This window comes from Lineus longissimus, chromosome 6, assembly GCF_910592395.1.
Source record: "Lineus longissimus chromosome 6, tnLinLong1.2, whole genome shotgun sequence".
NCBI lineage: Eukaryota > Metazoa > Nemertea > Pilidiophora > Heteronemertea > Lineidae > Lineus > Lineus longissimus.
The window spans coordinates 21,316,199-21,337,302 of record NC_088313.1 but is presented as its reverse complement, the minus strand read 5'-3'; the positions used below and the strand labels follow the sequence as shown (position 1 = coordinate 21,337,302).

The 21,104-nt window shown below is 42.5% G+C and overlaps 1 protein-coding gene across 10 annotated transcripts; it reads right to left on the bottom strand.

The window, feature by feature from the left end:
* Positions 1-81: 81 nt before the first annotated feature.
* LOC135488917 (B-cell linker protein-like) lies at positions 82-20,352 on the bottom strand. Of its 10 annotated transcripts, XM_064773858.1 has the most exons (23): positions 20,164-20,256; positions 19,319-19,441; positions 18,492-18,554; positions 18,098-18,153; positions 17,626-17,706; positions 12,573-12,661; positions 12,241-12,275; positions 11,892-11,991; positions 11,093-11,124; positions 9,923-10,063; positions 8,347-8,428; positions 7,668-7,712; positions 6,670-6,758; positions 6,389-6,425; positions 5,983-6,005; positions 5,631-5,742; positions 5,211-5,279; positions 4,669-4,740; positions 4,400-4,435; positions 3,978-4,151; positions 3,344-3,432; positions 2,150-2,380; positions 82-1,899 (listed from the first exon to the last, which is right to left on the bottom strand). In XM_064773858.1, the coding sequence occupies exons 4-23, from the start codon at positions 18,130-18,132 to the stop codon at positions 1,792-1,794; spliced, it is 1,680 nt and encodes a 559-aa protein (XP_064629928.1). In that variant the 5' UTR covers positions 18,133-18,153; positions 18,492-18,554; positions 19,319-19,441; positions 20,164-20,256; the 3' UTR covers positions 82-1,791. The 10 variants fall into 10 exon arrangements, with proteins under 10 accessions (XP_064629928.1, XP_064629923.1, XP_064629930.1 ...); XM_064773853.1 differs by lacking the exon at positions 19,319-19,441 and having other exon boundaries at positions 20,164-20,351; XM_064773860.1 differs by lacking the exons at positions 3,978-4,151; positions 19,319-19,441 and having other exon boundaries at positions 20,164-20,352.
* Positions 20,353-21,104: the final 752 nt, after the last annotated feature.

Sequence of the window (21,104 nt, the reverse complement as noted above, 5' to 3'; positions counted from 1 at the left end):
ACCATGTCAATGCACTCGGAGGCCTGTGCGCCAGTGCAAGGGAGGCCTCAAAAAAGAATAATGCCATCTATTCACTGGGTATATATTATAAAATATTTATTCTGTATCAATATGATATTCTCCGTTTGTACAACATTTACAGGTTTGATCAAGTCTAGCTACAGCTGTGAACCCAGTCAAGAGCTGTTTTTACCCTTGTGGGAACAGCTTCTACTGTGAACCCAGTCAAGAGCTGTTTCAACCTCTGCCAGGTGAACTGGGCCATTGGAATGTACTTCCTGTTAGTATGGCATGCTCGATGCACTTGTACACAGTGATTAGGTAGTGAGAGCTCCTGACTGAGTTTATAGTATAGCATGTCATACAACAGGATGAAGTGAGTGATGCCCGTCCATGTCTAACACTGAACAAAAGCCTTCAAACTCGTTAGCTTGGACTGAATACATACTACTGCGACCAGGAATGTAAGGCCTGTGGTCCATGAGCACCTCCTATGTTTGTCCTATGGAGTACCGTGTTCCCTATTACACTGCACAAGGTCGGCTGGCTCTGTTGGGCTTCTCACAATAAATACACCACAGAACAGTCTAATCTACTCTTGGATAAACAAGTCAAATTTACATCAGTTGAAAGTTCACAATATGGACAGACAGACATATAATGAGAGTTGACAAGTTTTCATGAGCACATACATAAGTAACATCACTTTTCACACAGAATTATGAACTATCAACAATAGGATCTGGCAGACTTTGTACTGTCACGTATGTTTTGCCAGCATTATCTAATAATTTTGTTCATAATGGCTCTTCATATGAAGAACCTAGCACACTCGAGATAACAAGATAGCACAAATGTCAACAACAAAACCTAATAACTTGTCAAAGCTCGATGAAGTTTGTGTGGAACTTCTTTCAACAACAGTTTAGAGCAACAAACATTCAGACAAACTTGAGAACTACAGCCAAGTTAACAAATACTGCCAATCACTTCTTTCAGAGTAAAGCTTGACCTGGATGTTGGCAAGGTCATGTCATTATGACCCACAGCCTCAATCCACTGAAAAACATGTTTGTAACACAGACTTTTGTCTCATTTTGTGCCCCCCCCCCCATGTTAGCTATGGGTCTTCCCATTCAAAGTCGGTAGATTCACGTGCTAACATTGTGTAAACAAACCCAACAAGAAGGAAGGGACTTCACAGTCGCAAAGTTTTGATTTTTTACTGGTTTAAAAGCACTAAGTGTGCAGACGTGAATGATGGAATGTTTATCTACAAATGGAATGAATCAAGCAGTGTCCAACCAGTGTTAAAGAGTAACATCATACCTGATGATATGAAGTGACACATGGTCCATTTTACGAGAGCAACCAATCTAATTGTCTTGTTGAGAAGTCCGTCATACCATGCTAGAGCACATCAACAGTTCATAGCACGCAGCTTGTACCATCAAATCCCATCAACACAGATGCTTCCTCAAGTCTTTTTCGCACCAGTGAACTCTAATGTCTCCCATCCATTGAACCCAGATGAACCCATGTAAACCCTCATTTGTGAATATTTGACCCTTTTTGTCTCCGAGACAACACATGAGCTGGGTAAAGATATATCAAGAAAACTTAGTGAATGGGACACAATTGCGTCTTCAGCAATTCTGGTCCTGTTTACAGAAAGAACTTGTCACCTCTTCTGATAAAAGTGTCCGCACGAGTGCTTTACTGAGGTTGCAATACCACCAGTGGATATCCATTCACAACCCGTCACCTCCGGTCTCTCGCTCACATGATCTCTCATTTTGGTGGTGTGCGTTTGAGAGTGACCTCAGCTCCAGCCGATCCAACAACAAAGATGGGGTACTCTTTGTGGTAGACGATCAGGTCCGCAACGCCAGCAAAACTCTGCAAGATGGACAATAGGAATACAACCATGACTATTCATGGGTTTCAGGAGAAAATACTATCAAGTGACCAAGCAAACTGGTAACTCGGCAAGCACTGGGCTTGATATGTAAGGATGGAGGAATTCACGTCAAATATCAGACAGCTACAATCTGGATAAGTTATCCTACCCACAAGCAATCTCTGTAATGTCGAGCTTAATCCAAGGACTCTCTATAACATATTGAGAAACGATCCGCAACCTACGCACCTGTTCACCGTCCTTTTCCTTTCCTAATGCATACTTGCCATCACGCCTCAGTCTGATTGGTAGACGTTTAATCGTCGATTCATACAATATGTCTAAAGAATAAGGCTGGTGAGGCCCATGAGTACTTTTACGAACAAGAAAAGTCCCATCTTCTGGTAATAACGGTAGTTTTTTATTTGCATAATCTCGGCCGACTGATCCGTGGAACCAGGGATAAGCATACAGACCATCCTGAAACAATAAAATAGGCGGAGAACTTTAGAAGACAGGCCATCCCGAAAGGGCGGTTCCACATTGCGAGGGTGGTTCCACATTGCGAGGGTGGTTCCACATTGCGAGGGTGGTTCCACATTGCGAGGGTGGTTCCACATTGCGAGGGTGGTTCCACATTGCGAGGGTGGTTCCACATTGCGAGGGTGGTTCCACATTGCGAGGGTGGTTCCACATTGCGAGGGTGGTTCCACATTGCGAGGGTGGTTCCACATTGCGAGGGTGGTTCCACATTGCGAGGGTGGTTCCACATTGCGAGGGTGGTTCCACATTGCGAGGGTGGTTCCACATTGCGAGGGTGGTTCCACATTGCGAGGGTGGTTCCACATTGCGAGGGTGGTTCCACATTGCGAGGGTGGTTCCACATTGCGAGGGTGGTTCCACATTGCGAGGGTGGTTCCACATTGCGAGGGTGGTTCCACATTGCGAGGGTGGTTCCACATTGCGAGGGTGGTTCCACATTGCGAGGGTGGTTCCACATTGCGAGGGTGGTTCCACATTGCGAGGGTGGTTCCACATTGCGAGGGTGGTTCCACATTGTGACAGTGCTTCAAACTCAGTACTTGGCATTATATTCATCCTGTTCTTCACAGACGCTCACTGCCAAATCAAGCTGCTGTACAAATTGTTAATGCTAGAACTAAGATGTGATGGACATGGCATTAAACCCATGAATATAGTCAAACCAACGTTCCTTTAACCTGGTGCCCAGACCAGGTCAAGTGAAAGAGCCAAATGGGTGAGAAGCACTAGTAGCTTGGCCTTTTCCTCTGGGTGAAGACAAAGTCTCTCGGTAAATATATCAAAACGGAACTGGTGCCTAAATGTAGTGGCAGACACATGGGCTCATCCCGCCTTGGAGGAGGAATGCTCGCTAGAGAATTACAACTCCAAGTGCACAGCGAATCTTGAAGAAGAACTCACTAGAATATCTGGTTCAGTGTCATCGGGTACACTTGGTACAGGAGGCATCGGCAGTGGTATCGAGCCACGTCGAGGAGCTGGTTTATCTTCTGAAATGGTAAGACCACGTCGATTTGATTATTCATAAGAATGTTTTAGTCATATCAGACTGCATGTCAAGTAAAATACTCCCTTCTTAGGTGCATCCGGACTGTTTGCTTGTGAAGTTTTCCCCCAGTTCTGAGTTGGCTTGTTCAAGCAAGCCTAATTGGTAACACCTCACACTCCAATTATGGTTCAATTCATTCAAATGAAACCAAAGTTACCAAAACTGACAAGCATTCAAACAATAAGCTATGGAAAACTACATAAGCAGAACGAAGCGTGCACGAAAGAGACACAGCCAATTTTAAAGCCAACGACCACAACTAATAGATAACACAAAACACTAAAACTACCAGCCAAATAACATGAAGTGCATCAAAAATGAGGGAACAGAAAGACAAGCAATGTAATTATGGTGTGACTGCTACTAACATCAAGTCTCTTACCACAACCACTTAGCGATCTCAGATTATTAATGTGTCAACAACTAACCAATGGTTCTTAATCCTTGTTATTTTCATGTTAAAACTTCTTCTACAAAAAGCTATACCTTGACCGGGTGGTTCTGGCCTTGGCAATGGTGGAGGAGGTAATGGGATTCTGGGAGGAAGTGGTGGAGGGCCGACCACTCCAGATCCAGACTCAGACGAACTTGATGATATGGATGTAACCGAGGTTCTTGGCTCTCGGTAACCAGGGCGACGGAACGGTGCTGGTGGCAACTCTACACAAAACAGAAGGAGAAATAAAGTAAAGCAAAACAAAGTCAAAAGCTTGTTGATTCAGTAAAAGTAAACAAAATAGAGCAAATGCAATCAAACTGAATAAGGCATATCATGTGATCACCATGGTAACAAGCAAGAGAAGAGGAAGTCAGCATTTGTCAAACATGCAGACAGCTGACATCAGAACATGCAGGACGACGTCAGACAAGGTGACATTGAGATAGATTTGATAAAAGCTGGTCCTTACTCCCGAGTTTTGGTGACCGTGGAAACTGCGGACTCCCTACAAGAAATCGTTACAAAACAAATGTCATTCAGGGTGAATTCAAACCGAGCAAGGACATTGAATGGAGGTAAGTGGTGCTCGTTATCACAGTTGATGATCACCACAGTGTTGAAGATCAGGGCAGGATAGTGGTCAAGGTGGAGAAACTCACCGTATCACTGTTACAGGTTGAATCAAGTGAATGTCACCAGAAAGTGCCTTGAAAGCTCACATGATGGACCTCAACTTACCTGGTATACTGCTGCTTGAACTCAGAGAATTACTTCGTGAGTCGGGTGGTGTTGGGATCGTTCGTTTAGGACCTGCAGGTTAGAATAGAGTTTACATGGTTTTTCAAAGATCTTAACAGAAGTAAAGACGAGAATCAGCATTAAACCTATTTGTGGTGTCGCAAAAAAGACCATCCTTCTTCGGCTGCCTTTGCCAATGAGTTGAGTCGAGTAAATGGGATTGTAGAGAATGGCTATAAAGTGGAGTCTATAGCAGTGGTTATGACCTTCTCACTTGATCTCATTCTTCTTCAAAACAAAGGAAATCTATATACAGCAGATACCTAAAGTCTATTTGTCGAGTTGTCCCAACACCAATGGGTCCGAAGACGGATTGATAGGGAGCCACAACCGCAATAATGCCAAGAGCTTCTATTTATAAGCATAAGCCTGAAAAGCAATGTTCCAATCGGGAATGACCCAACCACCAAGAGGGTTATAGCACATTGAGACAAAGGCATGTTCCATCTCACATTGGGCACTGATGCCGAGTGCCCCCCTACCTAGTTGATGCGGTAGGCCCTCGAGTTTAGCCTTTAGGGCGCTAACAGAACCTGTCATGGGTGTGTCCACTGTAACAAGAATCACCACATTACAAGCAGACGTCAAATATGATAATGAAGGTTACCATGGTAACTGGGAAACAGTGGAGTTGTAACTTGCTTGGTTCACGAGAATCATTGCTTGGCTGTGTCACTGGGATGGACATGAGGTAACTTTGATGAGTGGCAGCACTGCTGACCATACCAACCGGCACCCTGCACTACCTCACTGCACTCTCTACCAAGGCATGCAACATGTGGAGTTGTTATGCTGGCCTTCACTGCCTCTCTTAGCTGTACAGCTTTAAAGGTTGACAAAATACAGCACCTGGGGTGAAATTAGTTCAACTAGAGGAAGCGTATAAGTTGAGAAAAGCTTACCATCTTTTGGTTTGATAGGCGTCGGCGCCGGAGGTAAGGTCCGCGATTTGATTGGAGCAGGTATTGGTGGCACTGACGAGGGCATCGTGGACGATTTGGTAAATGGTTTGATCTGCAAAAGAGGGAGCTGCTGTAAGGAACAGATAACATCAACAAAATACAATATCGTTTAGTGTTGACGCTCGCTAGGCTGTGCTCGTGGCACAATGCACCTGTAGGCATATCTCTCCACAGGGAAAGACATGCTAAACCAAGTGCATGAGAGCGTGTTGGCAAGATCAAGCTGATGCAAGCTTCCCCTTATCATGGTATCTATGTGATATCTCATAAGGTTGCTTGGAGAAATACTTACCTGAGTGTCGCTTTCAAAGTCAGCTGAAAGACAACAGAAAAGCTTTAGCAACACGAGATTGACGGATTGGAGTGCCAGCAGTGTGAAGTGATCGGGATGAGGAGGATCAAGGTCTATCCAAGGCCAGGAAGCCTTATGAAGCACACAACCTCCACTGATGGGAGACACGCTGGCTGCTTGATGAATGCACTGAGGTGACAATGATGCAAAGACACACGGAATAGCCGAGTTCAGAAGTGACCCATGACAGTAAGGACGTGTGATGCTGTGTCAAGTAGACAATCAATGAGTGTTTAGTGTCATTTCTGGTGGAGATCTGTGAAGCGACCATCTCTACATCCAACAACAAGCGATGTCACATCTATATGACGGAGATGGCGTCTCGAGAGATTCTTCCTGTACTTACTCATCTCGTAAAATTCATCTGCTTCTGGCTCAGGATCCTGAAATGGTCAACATGAAAATAAGAGATGGTGTTCACCGGGACTCTCGTTTACACTTCTCTTTAAACCCCAGGACATCTTGGCAGCACACCTCTGACAGTATGAATGAAATGGCCTGGAGTCACTTTTGTATTTCAATGAGAAACATTCAACAAGAAATTTGAAGGAACATTTTGACCAGAAAATGTCGTCAGGAAGAATTGGCGATACGGCCATAGATGAACCTCTCTCGCGTGACACTTACAGGAACTCTGGATTTGGTTGGTTTATGAATCGGCGATAATCCAATGGCTGTAAATTTACTCGGAGAAGGATGTGCGGATGTTGGTTGTTCTGAAAATAAAACAACAATCAGATCGAGAAAGAAAGGACGAGTGTTCTGATCAGACAGGTCTCAACTGACCTTATGATGAGAGCACTGAATGAGTGAGGGGTTGACCTTATGATGAGAGCACTGAATGAGTGAGGGGTTGACCTTATGATGAGAGCACTGAATGAGTGAGGGGTTGACCTTATGATGAGAGCACTGAATGAGTGAGGGGTTGACCTTATGATGAGAGCACTGAATGAGTGAGGGGTTGACCTTATGATGAGAGCACTGAATGAGTGAGGGGTTGACCTTATGATGAGAGCACTGAATGAGTGAGGGGTTGACCTTATGATGAGAGCACTGAATGAGTGAGGGGCTGACCTTATGATGAGAGCACTGAATGAGTGAGGGGCTGACCTTATGATGAGAGCACTGAATGAGTGAGGGGTTGACCTTATGATGAGAGCACTGAATGAGTGAGGGGTTGACCTTATGATGAGAGCACTGAATGAGTGAGGGGTTGACCTTATGATGAGAGCACTGAATGAGTGAGGGGTTGACCTTATGATGAGAGCACTGAATGAGTGAGGGGTTGACCTTATGTTGAGAGCACTGAATGAGTGAGGGGTTGACCTTATGATGAGAGCACTGAATGAGTGAGGGGTTGACCTTATGATGAGAGCACTGAATGAGTGAGGGGTTGACCTTATGATAAGAGCACTGAATGAGTGAGGGGTTGACCTTATGATGAGAGCACTGAATGAGTGAGGGGTTGACACTATGTTAGATGATCCTGTATTCACTACACACTTCCATTCAAGATTTGCCAAGGTCTTGCACGTTCAGGTACTTGGGTGGTGAGTTGACATGATGTGAATAAGGGGGAAGTCAGAGATGTTGTATGGAGTTTGAAAGATAGCTCATTCACCTACCATAATCTTCATCTGGTGAATGGCCATCATCATCTTGATGTGGTTCTGTAATAGAGAAATATGGAAAGATTGTAAGACAGGGGGTTTGATCAGCTTGGGAGTTCTGGACAAGTAGAGCTAGTTCTGGACAGGCAGAGCCTGCTCACTACTGCACACTGCCTGCTGAAGTTCATCTGCTCTTCTCGAAACACCAACTAATCCTGGCATGACCACAGGCCTTCACAACTACATCTAAACATCACATTTTGGAGGTGCAGAATCATGCTTCAGAGTTAGGGAAAGACTGTTGTAACTCGACTTGGTGAGTGTTCCTGCTGGATTCGATTTTTTTAAATTGCCAATGGTTATTTTGGTGTTAGCTTCAGGCGAGGTGTGAAAATGGGAAAGATGGGACTCTTTAAGGCACATTTTAAGATCAAGTTCTGAAACTGCAAAAAAGTGTAAGTACATGTAATTAGTAAGGAAAGCAGAATGATGTGTCCAGGGAGCTTTTTTGGGTACACTTCCATCACCAAGCATGGCGGGGAGGGGAGGGGTCAATCCAGGCATATTTTAGGAGAAATTGCTACTAAACAAGAAATTTTGAAAAGTGATCATGAATTGTGGTATTGTGGATAATTTCCCACCACCAAGGGAGGTGAGAAGGCTCACTCAAGGGATATGATCATAGTTTGCCAACCTTGGTCATATTCCGACTGGAATAAATCAGTTTCTGAGCCGTAAACATCAGATATGCGTCGATCATAGGAAAACAGCTGGTCCTGAAGGCAAAAGTAGTGTTACATACATGTATGAGAGAAAAGCAGGTTATTCTCAGAAAAATATATTCAATTCGTCAAATTATCACAATACTGATAGCGTAGTAATTAAAACAATTTCTGAAATGAAGTCATCGCTTTATCAAGCAAGATAATACGGATAATCTCCAGTGCAAGGGACGCCAACTGCTCAGGAGAACATCTCATAGAATCATCCAGTATTTCTCGAGGAAATCACGACAAACAGGGCCTGTGACAGTGGCCTGGGCAAGAGCAGACATATGAACCACAGAACACTCTGAACCATAGATTTCACTACAGGGTCAGGGGTTTACAGCTACAGTTTTGCTGCATTGTGGTTTGTTTACACTGCTAGGTCAACACATCTAAGCTACAGGGGGTGAGAAGAATTTAAACAGCGGATTCTGGTGAGAGGAGATATGTTGGCCTGTACAAGACAAACATCAAAACAAGGCTATTTTACAAAAAGATGTCAACTTACTAGGACGGGGTGGAAGAGAAGGAGGAGAGAAATAGTTGAAGCCTTGCTTCTTGTGCATGACGTCTTATCACAGAATAGTATGAACATGAAATACACTCATCACATACCGCATTCAAAACTTCCTTCTTGAATAAGCTAGGTATTTTGAGGCTCATGTTTTCATACAATGATGAGTCAATCTAAACCTAAAATTGAGGTCACTTCCCTCCCTGCTCTCTTTAGATCAAAGCTATCTCAATAGAACTGACTCAATTCAATCGAAATCATTGATAGATTTTTCTTTGGAAGGAATGAGGCCTATATTTGACATCACGAGAGTCCATGGAATGAATTATCAACGGGGATTTTTTGTTGCAAAACCGTCCTTTCATAAGTGGTCACCCTCCTTTGATACCTGGAGGGCACAAGGATACTTCCCAACTCTGAGTCACCAAAACATGACCACTTTCAAGGCAAACATTTAATGAAAGAGATCTATATATTTCACTTCCAAAGATAGCGTTAAACTTTAATAACTCTCAGGAGCCTTCTCATTGAGCTTGTGGTATGAAAAGAGTGTTTGTAGTAGAGGGGGCCAGGTTATGAGCGTGGCAGGTCAGCTATCTGTCCCAGAAACAATCAACAATTGACACATGATATGATAACTATTGATCAGCAAATAATGGGAATACAATGTATAGGAGTTGATCTATGTCGTGCTCCAGTTGATCAGTGAATTCCAAAATACAGAGGAAGACCAAAAACGATTTCATAATTCTAGATTTTAATTTAACGAGATGAACCAACACCTCAACATCTGCAGGGTCTAAGTACACTCCAGAGGCAGTGGACCGGCCTCATAAGGAGACCAAAATTAGGATGATGCAATGGGCTGCCAAAGGAGTCTAGGTCTAATGGACATAGAAGGTTTGGGCCAGGAGCATTTGTTGTGAATCATAACATAAGGTCTAACTGACGCAATTTGGAAATGTTATAAATGATGATAATATAACAACCTGATCACTGTCTGAGCCGAGATCCTGGGAGAATTGGCGATTGAAGGCCTCGTTGTGGCTCAAGGAATGAGGCAGTAACGAGCTACACCCTGAAGAGCTCTGCTGTAAATCCTCACTGACTCTACGGAGTTTTTCATCAAGCTGTACGTATTGAAAATACAAGTGATGAGTGAAATATCATGCTGCAGGCATGAGATATGGGTTTTGATGAAATGAGATGAAGAGGAAGAATAAGATGAAAAAGATATTGACAATGATGGTCGCTTTTCACTGAGACAGGCTGTATAAAGCATTTCACAATGACCTTCACTATTATAGACCTCCCAAAGAGGACCACTGGGGTACCAACGATCTGCTTATACAGTGCTACACTTGAGCTCTACCTAGGGGGACACCACAGCAACAAGAAAGAGATTCAAATCAGCTTCTCACATTGCTTGCTGAGTAGGTCAAAACATGTCACCAGCGAAAAAGCTATTGAGAGAGATCAATGTGCCAAGCAAGAGTGATATGATTACATCTAAACAATCAACTCGATTATTTCAATTAAGAATTAGACCTTTTTTTGAGAGCTTATTTTGACTATTACAAACAAATTCATGTTCTATATTTCACAATGTCCTTTGGGTGGGTGCAAGTCTACTCAATCAATATACATGGAAGAAAGAAAGGTATGACGATGGGAGCCATGACTCAGGTCAAAATCCTGATAAGATTTTTAGTTAAGATCTTATTCTCTTACTTATAAGCTTTGTCTATGCATGTATGTTCCCAACAAGATTCTTGATTAAGTTCTTAGATATATACAAAAATGACTAAGAATCTAATCATTCTCATGAGCCAAACTGCCATCTCATATTCAGGATGCTTCAGATGTCCTTAAATTCAAATGTCAGTTAAAGACCTTGCTGTACGCGAGGCACTTTGAGGGGGCAGCGCCTTGACCACGATTTGTTCGGTGGAAAGGCGCCCCACACAAATTTTATAATGTATGTATGTATGTATGTAACTACATGTATGATTAAGAAAATGTCAAACACCCCCCCCCCCCCATACTGCGGGGGGCTGTTGGGCCTATCAAGCTCTTCTTTTCCCAGCCTGTGCTCCTCCCTCACTGATAGGGGTGATGTTAGGAATACAGTCTCAACTGTACAACTACATTGTACTTACATATTTCTGGGCAAGGGGGTCGTCCCAAGGAACTGCAAGGGCAAGACGAGTTTAAAATGGAGAATGATCATTCCAGTTTCAATCTAAGAAACCTGAACTCCATGTGAACAAGAAGAAAAGTTAAAGGAATCGGGTCATATGTCCTCAACTAACAGGGTGGAATCTGATTTTAGATTCACTAGTAGGCCAAAGAGTTACCAATTGTGAAAAGATTTTGGCATGAAAAGAGTTAAAGGTATCTTTTCACACTCAGAGATACTTGTCACTGAGAATAATACACAGCTACCTAATTGAGCGCCTGCTAAGAAAGACAAAATAAAGTTGTACCTCACGTCTCATTCAGCCACTTATTCATACAACAACCAGGAACATCTTGTCCTCAGTGTTGAGGTATTTGCCTGAGCAAGGCCTAACGCGACACATAAGAAATTCTTTACTTGTAGTTCACTTTGGATTGGTGATAATCAGAGAGAGAACTCTGCAAGCTAATTTAACCTCGACACTCGACAAAATCATAAGCGTGCATTTGTAGCTCTGCTACAGCGTGCTCAACATGAAGGCCAAAGGCTTTAGCAAGGTAGTGCGGAGTGTGCGTGAGCTTGAGGTACATGCTGGTGATAGAGGATCGGTCACAGCCTCCTGGCTCATCCTCGCTTGGTTGACGGGACGGCAGATTCATCAGTAACAATAAGAATGGTCTGAAATACCAAAGATGACCAAACACATGGAATACTTGCCAGAAAGATATCGTCAAACTCATCAACATTTCAATCAGTGCTACTGAACACTCAATACTCACGCTCATAAAAGTCGTCTGTGTTCTGTGCAGGTTCACTCGGCGTTTCGTATGATAATGAGGCATGGTTCGGATGTTCATCAAAGTCATCTGGCTCGCTGTCCTGCGGCGAGAAAGAGCTTTCCATTCATTCAGTGGCATTTAATCGTGATTTTCTCAAAACTGGGCAAATGTCAGTTGGCATGAGTGTCATCGTGTAATCAAATTCAGCAGTCAAAGTACAGGGAAAAGTGCTTCAACAGAGCTAGAAGTGAGTTCAACGAAGTCAAGATTCATATTCTAGGAAAAGTATTTTGAGCGAGGCTAAGAGAGCAAATGAATGTTGAAAAATAAGCTAGCTTCAAGAACTTACAAATTCATCTTCAGGCCATGATTCCCCATCAGAATCTGAAATAACAAAATCAACAGTTTCAAAAAAAGTTTCCTCTGACTAGCTAAGACAAACAAAAGGAATATAAGGAACGAGTGAGTTGAAGGATGCACTCAAAGGCATCTCTTCATGAAGTGCCAGACTCACATGGTATTGATCAAATGAGGTGTCCTGTCCAAAAGAGCTAACGTCTTCTTGCGGAGGGACAGAGCGACTAAACCCCATCACCTCTTTATTTCATTTGCCTTTCTTGCCATGGTGTAGTATTTAGAATAATCATCGAACTTTGAATGTGACGGATGAAAGCTACTTACCGTCGCCAGTATTGGAATAATCTATAGGTGGAGGTAGCGTCTTTGAGACTTTTGAGACTGAAGTGCCCCCAAAAAGCTTTTGGACGCTTCTGAAAGAAAGATGGAGAGGATGAGCGGGAAGGAAGATGTGATGGAATTCAGCATTAAGCCACTGGTCTTGCACACAACATTAACGGACAGAAGCCATAGCCTTTTAGTCAGGGTATTCAAGTGTCATTGGGTGTGTTTATTCCACTTTTAATCTGAGGGAAATGAGTTGAACCAAGGCCCTAACGAGGCCATGCCATGTACCCTGTCGGATGCATTGTGTACGTAGGACCACATTCAGCAGATGAAGAGGGGAGGAAGTCATCTGAAAAGCCACCTCAAGTAGCCAGAGACGATCATTGATTGACTTCCAAGACACTTTGTGCTGTCAATTCAAGTGTGCTGGAAGGAAGAATGTCAATAACCAACATATAGGCCGACTATCAAAACTTGTTGCACGACATCTTTAACAACTTTTAGTCTTATAGTTGACCCACTCCCGAGTGTCTGCTCTATACTTAAGTTATTGCAAGACATCCTGTTCTTTTCCTATTTCCTTGTAGTGCAAATCACATTGAGACAATGTAAACCGACATAGTTATCACTGCCAGGCAGGATTGGCCAATCATATTTGTCATGTGGGAAACCCCCGTAATCATTTCTATAAATTTGACTGTTACTGATCTGTAGATACATCCAACAGTCAGATCTGGCCTGTTATGTAATCTCTCTGTCATAAAAGACAAATCAGTTATTAACTTCACATAGAATCGATACTTCTGTGAGGACTTTGAGCCAGCAGATCAGCACAAGTTTGAACGAAATGTCAAGATTTCGTGACGGCTGTGAATGCGCAAAAATGAGTAGCAGTTCCCGACGTAACTAGATACTTCGTTCCGACTTCTCCTGACGACTGGCACCAATTCAAAGTGGTGACCACAGCACATTAGCAACTAAGCCCCATCGGTCAGGGGTTTCACCTGAGTTTGACAACTAAGCCCCATCGGTCAGGGGTTTCACCTGAGTTTGACAACTAAGCCCCATCGGTCAGGGGTTTCACCTGAGTTTGACAACTAAGCCCCATCGGTCAGGGGTTTCACCTGAGTTTGACAACTAAGCCCCATCGGTCAGGGGTTTCACCTGAGTTTCACCAAGCGACACCCCAAGATAGGCTCAGTTGAGCTTCAGGTTCCAAACTGTGTAACCCCAGCGAGAAGCAGTGAGCAAGAAAAGTGGACTTCGTCCAACGGTTTTAAATTTAGCTTTTTTGTCATACCGACATCCAAAAGTAAGGTATAAAGTATAAGTAAAAGTATACAAGTCAGTATGGAAGTGATTCAACAAGAACAGCATTTGTACCGAAGACCTTACCGTTCGGCAATCTACTAATCTGAGATGCAGACCTCCCAACAATGTAAACAGAACTTACCTAATAGATAATCTTGATTTCTCCATAGCTGCCAACAAGTCGCACAGGATACTAGTCCATGACCAGGAACCTAATACTGAGTAACAGTACTTCACACCAAAGTCATTGACGTAAATGTGGCCTCAATTACTCTGTATAACGTCTGCTATTGTTTTAGTACCATTCATTGATAACAGGAGGACTTGAACTTGTAACGACTTCATTCCAACTAAGTTATCTGGAATCTTGGACACAATGGCCTACTTCACACAGCCAATGGAGGGAAGATTTGCCAGACAATACAAGACAGTATGACATCACTATCAGACGTGCTATATATCGTCTTGAATTTCCCAGTTTTCCAATTCACTGATTGACTGACACAATTACTCTGCAGAAGTAACAACTGACTACTCTATGTACATTTGGCAACTCTTCCTAAACACAATCAGGGAATCTCTTTGGTTCAAAAAAATGGCCAGGGCCATTGTGCTCACCTCATGTGGAGGAAAGATGGATAAAGATCATGGTATTGTGTAATGTAGTGTTAGGTTTGATGTAGGTCCAAGCAATTACAATTTCCCCAAAATGGCCAATTTACAGTACATTCGACCTCTGTGACCTTGAAAAGTAGGTCAAATCAAAGAAGACCCGGGTGACACATTGAATGGTTGTTAGAATTAGATGTACCTATGATATAAAATTGGTGCCAATCGGGCAAGTAATTACTAAGAATAATGGCATTTTGAAGAATTTAGGATTTGGCACCCTCCCTGGAGGCCAAACGGCAAATCAGATCGCACCAAACTTCAGTACCTGAGATCACCTGACCAAGGGGTACATGTGTACTTAATTTGTGATCAATAGTCATTGCAGTTAAGAAACGTGCCATAGTTACGGCCTGACGGCCAATTTACGCCATTTGACCTCTGTGACCTTGACAAGAAGGTCAAATTAAAAACCTGTGTGACATATACTGTATGGCGGTTAGATGTACATATGATATCAAATTGGTGGCAATCGGGCAAGAAGTTAAGGAATAATCACATTTTTAAGGTTTTTGGATTTTGCCCCCTGGTGGTCAAGTGGTGAATCATATTGGACCAAACTTCAGTCCCTGAGATCACCTGACTAAGGGGTAAATGTGTACCAAATTTGGGATCAATAGTCATTGCAGTTTAGAAACGTGCCATCGTTACATCCTAACGGCCAATTTACACCATTTGACCTCTGTGACCTTGAAAAGTAGGTCAAATCAAAAACCCATACGATATGTGATGTATCCTTGCCAGGAGTACCTACCATGAACATGTTATGAAAATCAGACCACTATTAAACGAGCAATCAAACATTTTAACTTTGGACATTAAATTTGGCCCCCGGGTGGCCAAACTAAGAATTTTTCAAGATGCCCGCCTTGCCCCCATATTGGCTATCACATTTGATAAAAAATCAAGGATTTAGTAGAGAGTACATAGATATACATCCAGATCAAATTTGGTTGCAATCCGATCATTAGTTTCGGAGTAATAGTACTGTGTTTATTTTTCAAGATGGCTGCCTGGCAGCCATATTTGATGTCCGAACGGCCGAACATTTTAGGGGTGGAATAGAGAATCCCCAGATACATGTCCACACTGGTTTAAAACCTTCTAGCTAAAATAGATAGGAAGCATGCTACTGTTCAGTGAATCAGCACACTTTGACCTCTGTGACCTTGAAAAGGAGGTCAAATCAAAAACCCGGAGGATATATGATGCACCTTTGCTAGAAGTACCTACCATATTTTTTTCAAAATTTCCCGACTACTATTAAGGGAGATATTGCATATTTTCACTTTTAACGTTTGGCCCCTGGTGGCCAAACCATGAAACAAATCGGACCGAAACTTAGTCTCCAAGGTGTCATTACATAAGGGTACATGTGTACCAAGTTTCAACTCAATAGCTCTAACAGTTACGAAACGTGCCCTGCTAACGGACGACGGACGACGACGACGACGACGACGACGACGACGACGACGACGACGACGACGACGACGACGACGACGACGACGACGACGACGACGACGACGACGGACGACGGACGCCACGGTATGGGATAAGCTCACCTCTGCTAAGAGGTGAGCTAATAAAAAACTTGAAAATGATGTCAACATTTGCCCCACAGATTACATTTCATTAAAAAAAGGTATCTTGTCCCAAAAATATCCTTCCGAAGTGGCCATCGAAATGATAAGATAGAACTTGTATGTTTTTAAGTGCCCAAACTTGGGAGTCGGCCAATTTGATAAGGTTTAAAAGGATAGCATTACTCGACACAAATTCCGGGAAAGACCAACATTCGGAAATCTTGAACTTGAAAATGATGTCAAAATGGCAGAATTTGTCCCACAATATCAAATTCTTGCGACAAAACGTGGCACTTCACTCAAAACAGGATAGCTTAGCCCAAATTTCTTCCCAGGGGCCATCATGTGACGAGTTATGGTTTAGATTGGCACCAATAGATAACCACACCCCAAACATCTCTTCCCAGATATCCGCTGAGAAAGGGACAGAAATTTAGGAACTTTGCCCATCACTGTGCAATAAGCAGGGCGGCCCATCCCTGAACCGTATAAGCCAGGACAACAGGCCTGCACACTGAGCCACCATTAGCCTAGACGCCAGGCAACTATATGATTCTTAACCAGCATTACTCAACAGGTCCAGCCAAACTTGCGCTACCAATCACAAGGAATCAACATGCCTCCTGTGGCAACCATTTTAGAGCATGGTTTTTAAGAAGGGGCTCATTCAAAACGACACCATTCACCACAATTCCTATAAGTTTGATGCAGCAATGGGCTGTGGCGTTCTGAGACCAGCAACAAGCGACTCATCAGTAACAACAGAGAAATGCAGTGTCCAAGCAACCTCTGCCACAGGGGCGCTGCAGTGGCTATTTGGGTTTTGATGGCCATTTACCCGTTAACAATCCTGGCATTGTCAACAGAGTTTGCTGCCAAAAAACCAAATAGTGACTGCAGTGCCCCTGTGGGAGAGGTTGGTTGCCAAGCACTGGAGCAAGAGGCAGAAGTCTTGTGTTCATCTACAGCATCTTTTCCCCGCGAGTGATAGTAATATCAAATCAATCTTAAGCTGGATGTTTGCCCAATCCTCTCGCCACACCCCTTTGCAACTTACGTCTCAGGTCACACTGGCAATAAGTCAAAAAGAATCACTTAGCACAAATCAGAGAGAAAGAGACATTCTGAGAATAAGATAATCAGTTTCAATGAAATAGAAACATTACCTCAGCATTGTTCCTTATAACTTGAGAAACCGGCGTAACTCCTCACTCTGGCTAACTTTTCACTCTCACGATCCGGCTAGCTCGTTTATATCTATCGATGTGAACGTTTGATTTTTATGTTATCTTTTATCAGTAAAACAGAAGTGTCCACGATCAAACCATTGACCTGTAAACTGATTACAATTCATGCAGCATATTTTGGAGCACTTGGCCCCTCGGCAAGGACACTCCCCATGTCAACATACAAATGGAACATGTAGGATCTGGTCACCAATTCATTCAAACGAGCCATCCTACCAGAAGGCATCATGGGCTACTCACTTTGGTATGATCTTTGACTGGGGCCTTGAGCCAAGGGGAGGGTTCTCCTCGATGTAAGCGTTAACGTGCCGCCATAACTCTCTGCAAAACGAGACAATATTCACTCAGACACTCAGAGAAACACTCACAAAGATTTCGTTTTGAAGCAAATACGAAGATCAGGTTTAACTTAAACCTGAAATGATAAGGCAAGGATTGGACCAGACATGCTAGAGTGCCAGGGGTCATTGTGGATGACCAAAGACTGTCGTCCCCAGCCATTCGTGGTTATCCTTGCAGTATCGCTGCCAAAGTGGATTATGTGAAGTGGCAAGGTCGTGTAGAGATGAATAACACCTGTATTACATGCACTGCTACACTCTACTTCCACCCAAAATTGCAAAACAATACCCATAGCTCTGACCAATCAAATTCTCTTGATCCATTATTTCAGTCGTCAAACTGAAGACACCTCTGACCACTGCAAACCTACCTTTTCATTTTCATGGATATACCCGTCAAACTCATACATTTTCCTTCATTGTATTTCTGAAGAAGAATTGAGGAAGTTTATCACAAACATGTTGGAGCTTACATTCATCACTAACTTAGACAGGGAATGGACTGTATGGTATGAGGTTCAGTTAATCCTCTTTCACTCCAGCCAAAACTGCTAATGTGAATAACATGATCATCATTAGGATGATGAGGAGAAAAGTAGAATTAGGCGCTAACTAATCAACCTTGTTGATAGAATATGACCATGCCCTGAAGCTAGTGATACACTTTATAATCCACACTCTTTGATAGGATATGACCATGCCCTGAAGCTAGTGGTACACTGTGTAATCCACCTCTTTGAGTTCACAACAAAATATCATACTCACAGATAAGGTTTTCCCATCTATATCACGATTGCGGAATGTTTCGATACAGTCAGATAAACCAACCTGCAACACAAGCAAGTATACTCAAAGTGGGTTAACTCTTAGGAGGGTGATATATGTAGCAGTGTGCAGGTTTCCGAGACTTGACTTATTCCAAATAGTTATGAACTGTCATAACAACACGTTTGCTATAAAGCTTACCATGAGCACTTTTGGTCTGATGGTTCAATTTTAGTGATGATTGAGTTGGGATATATTATAGAGATCTTATGGCATGTACAATAGAACCTCCCTCAGCGGACACCACTCTATTAAGGACAGCACTTGCCATTACCGAAGGTGTCCTTAATAGAGAGGTTCTACTGTAGTTATGTGTGGAAGTTTTGGCAAAGTTTTGTGCCATAAAGAGTTGATCTTTCATAAGTTTGAAGATTAACTGCAAAGAACAACTGAAGTTCAGTTTCTATAAGGCTATTCAGTGGAACCCTATTTGGCAAGCAAGTCACAAACGTGACCACCTCACCCTGTTGACAGGACTATCGACAGGATTGAGGATGGGAAGCCATGGTCAAAAAAGAGACCTAACATTCTTGTCATGAAACCACCAGACTCAAACATATGACATACATGCCAGTATATAGTTTTGGTGAGAAAACCTGTCCTACGCAAAAAAATCTGCATCCAAGATTTCCAACCTCACTAATGTGACCACCCCAAAAATGACTCAGTCCCATGACTGGTCATGTTAACTGGGTTAATCCACTGTTCTAACTTTCTTTTTCTAGCGAACAATATGATTGGTCAATATTTTGCCACTTTTAACCTACCTTTTTAGGTCATTTCCTCTTGAGCGAGAGACTATGAGATAACATGACACACATTGGTTGGACCGGACATACTCAAGACTCAAAGAGGGCATAGGGTTGGTCATTTGGCTGTTGGACGAGTCTCTGTTATGGAAGAGACCATCGATGGGTGAATGTCTAGAGCATCAGCTCATTTAGGTTGATTTGACCTCAAAACAATGGATAGTGAGGCCTATTGGTTTTCCCCAGGTAAAATCATTCAATTAGTTATTCATTCTGTGTAATGAAATGTACATTCACATTGCCATTGGTGCTTGGCATGGTAGAATTTCACTGGCCTGGACTGTAGGCCTGTTGGAAATCGACCTAGTATCGAGGCCATGTGGCTTGTGGGACCTTGTGTCCCAATCAGTCACTGTGTACATTAAAGACAAGAATTTGTTTATCAAGATGGGTAGGCTCATGATATATAGCCTACCCATCTGACTTGATAAACAAATTCAATTCAATTCAATTCAATTCAATTCAATTCAATTTACTGTATTACTCAAATACTGTATTATTATTATTACTGTATTAATACTGTATTTACTGTATTATTTGTAGAGGGGCCAAAGGTAATACAAATAATACAGTTGACTGACACAATAATAATGTAAGCTGGCAGGGATTATCACAATCAAAATTTCCATCTGGATAATTATGATGTATGATGATAGTACAAAATAAAACAACAATAAAACATGCAATAAAACAATTACAATAACAATAACAATAAAACATGCAATGATAATCATGGCCTAAACTGATAAACACACTTGACTTTCGAAAGCAAAAAAGCAAAAAGAGAGGGTCAAAATAATCACCCGTGTCAACCACTGTGAAACTCTATCAACATTCCAGGTCTGCAGTTCGTTGGTGTTCGGTAGAGACATCGTTCTTCAGATTCACACCTGCCACACATGCCCAATTTGACAGATAAAATAAAGCATAGTGCATGTAGTGACTTCCTGGTTTTGATTACAGCCTTGACCTTTGAACCCACGTTCATATGGGACGCCGTTGTTGGATTAATGGAAATATTTGGTGTAGCAATAGGTGTAGTCCTTGACGAATATAGTCCACTATTAATAGATATCAGATTTCTTGAACTAAATTGCAATTTTAGTCACTTGCATTGCTCTTCTTTTTAATTATTTAGGTAATGATTATGATATCTATGTGTGGAATCCCAAACCGCCCTCCCGGCGTACCCGAACACGACTGGACGTCCGCAACGTGCCCGCAAGGCAGGCACGTACGCACGCACGCACGCACAGGACTTAACAACCGGGCCTTCTTCTACCTCGCAACCTATATAACAACGATTGCACCTCTGCAACAAACTAACGCAATGTTGTGCCAATTTCGGTATTTCGGAGAGTTGCCGGACAAGACCGAGTAGTTCCGAATAGCTCCGAACAAAATCATAAATTATTATAGCTCAAAATAATAATCTATTGGTGTTTTAGACGCAAATAGGAGTTAAAATATTTGTTTTTGTTGTATAGCATATTTGTAGCAATAAAGTGTTATCTTTTTAGAAAAAAATATGAGACCTATTTATGTAAAGTGGAAGTACAAAATACAGTAGCAGTAAAAGATCAATAATATTCATACGCGCTAAGTCACTATATAGCAGAGTCAGAATGGTGGCACCGCGGTTCCAGACAGTATGGTCTCGTTAGGGAGTTTTTCCCAAATGTACGCGATGATGACGTGCCCATTAACAGGACGTTACATCTATTTTAAAATGCGTTTCCAAAGT

What these genes read in the sequence shown, in the direction of transcription:
- LOC135488917 (XM_064773853.1), bottom strand. Translation starts at nt 20,232, where the DNA reads ATGTCTCTACCGAACACCAACGAACTGCAGACCTGGAATGTTGATAGA. An exon ending in ACCCCCTTGCCCAGAAATAT is followed by an intron (nt 10,064 to 11,092) that starts GTAAGTACAATG and finishes CAATACGTACAG; the next exon opens with CTTGATGAAAAACTCCGTAG. An exon ending in GGGCCTACCGCATCAACTAG is followed by an intron (nt 4,741 to 5,210) that starts GTAGGGGGGCAC and finishes TCTAACCTGCAG; the next exon opens with GTCCTAAACGAACGATCCCA.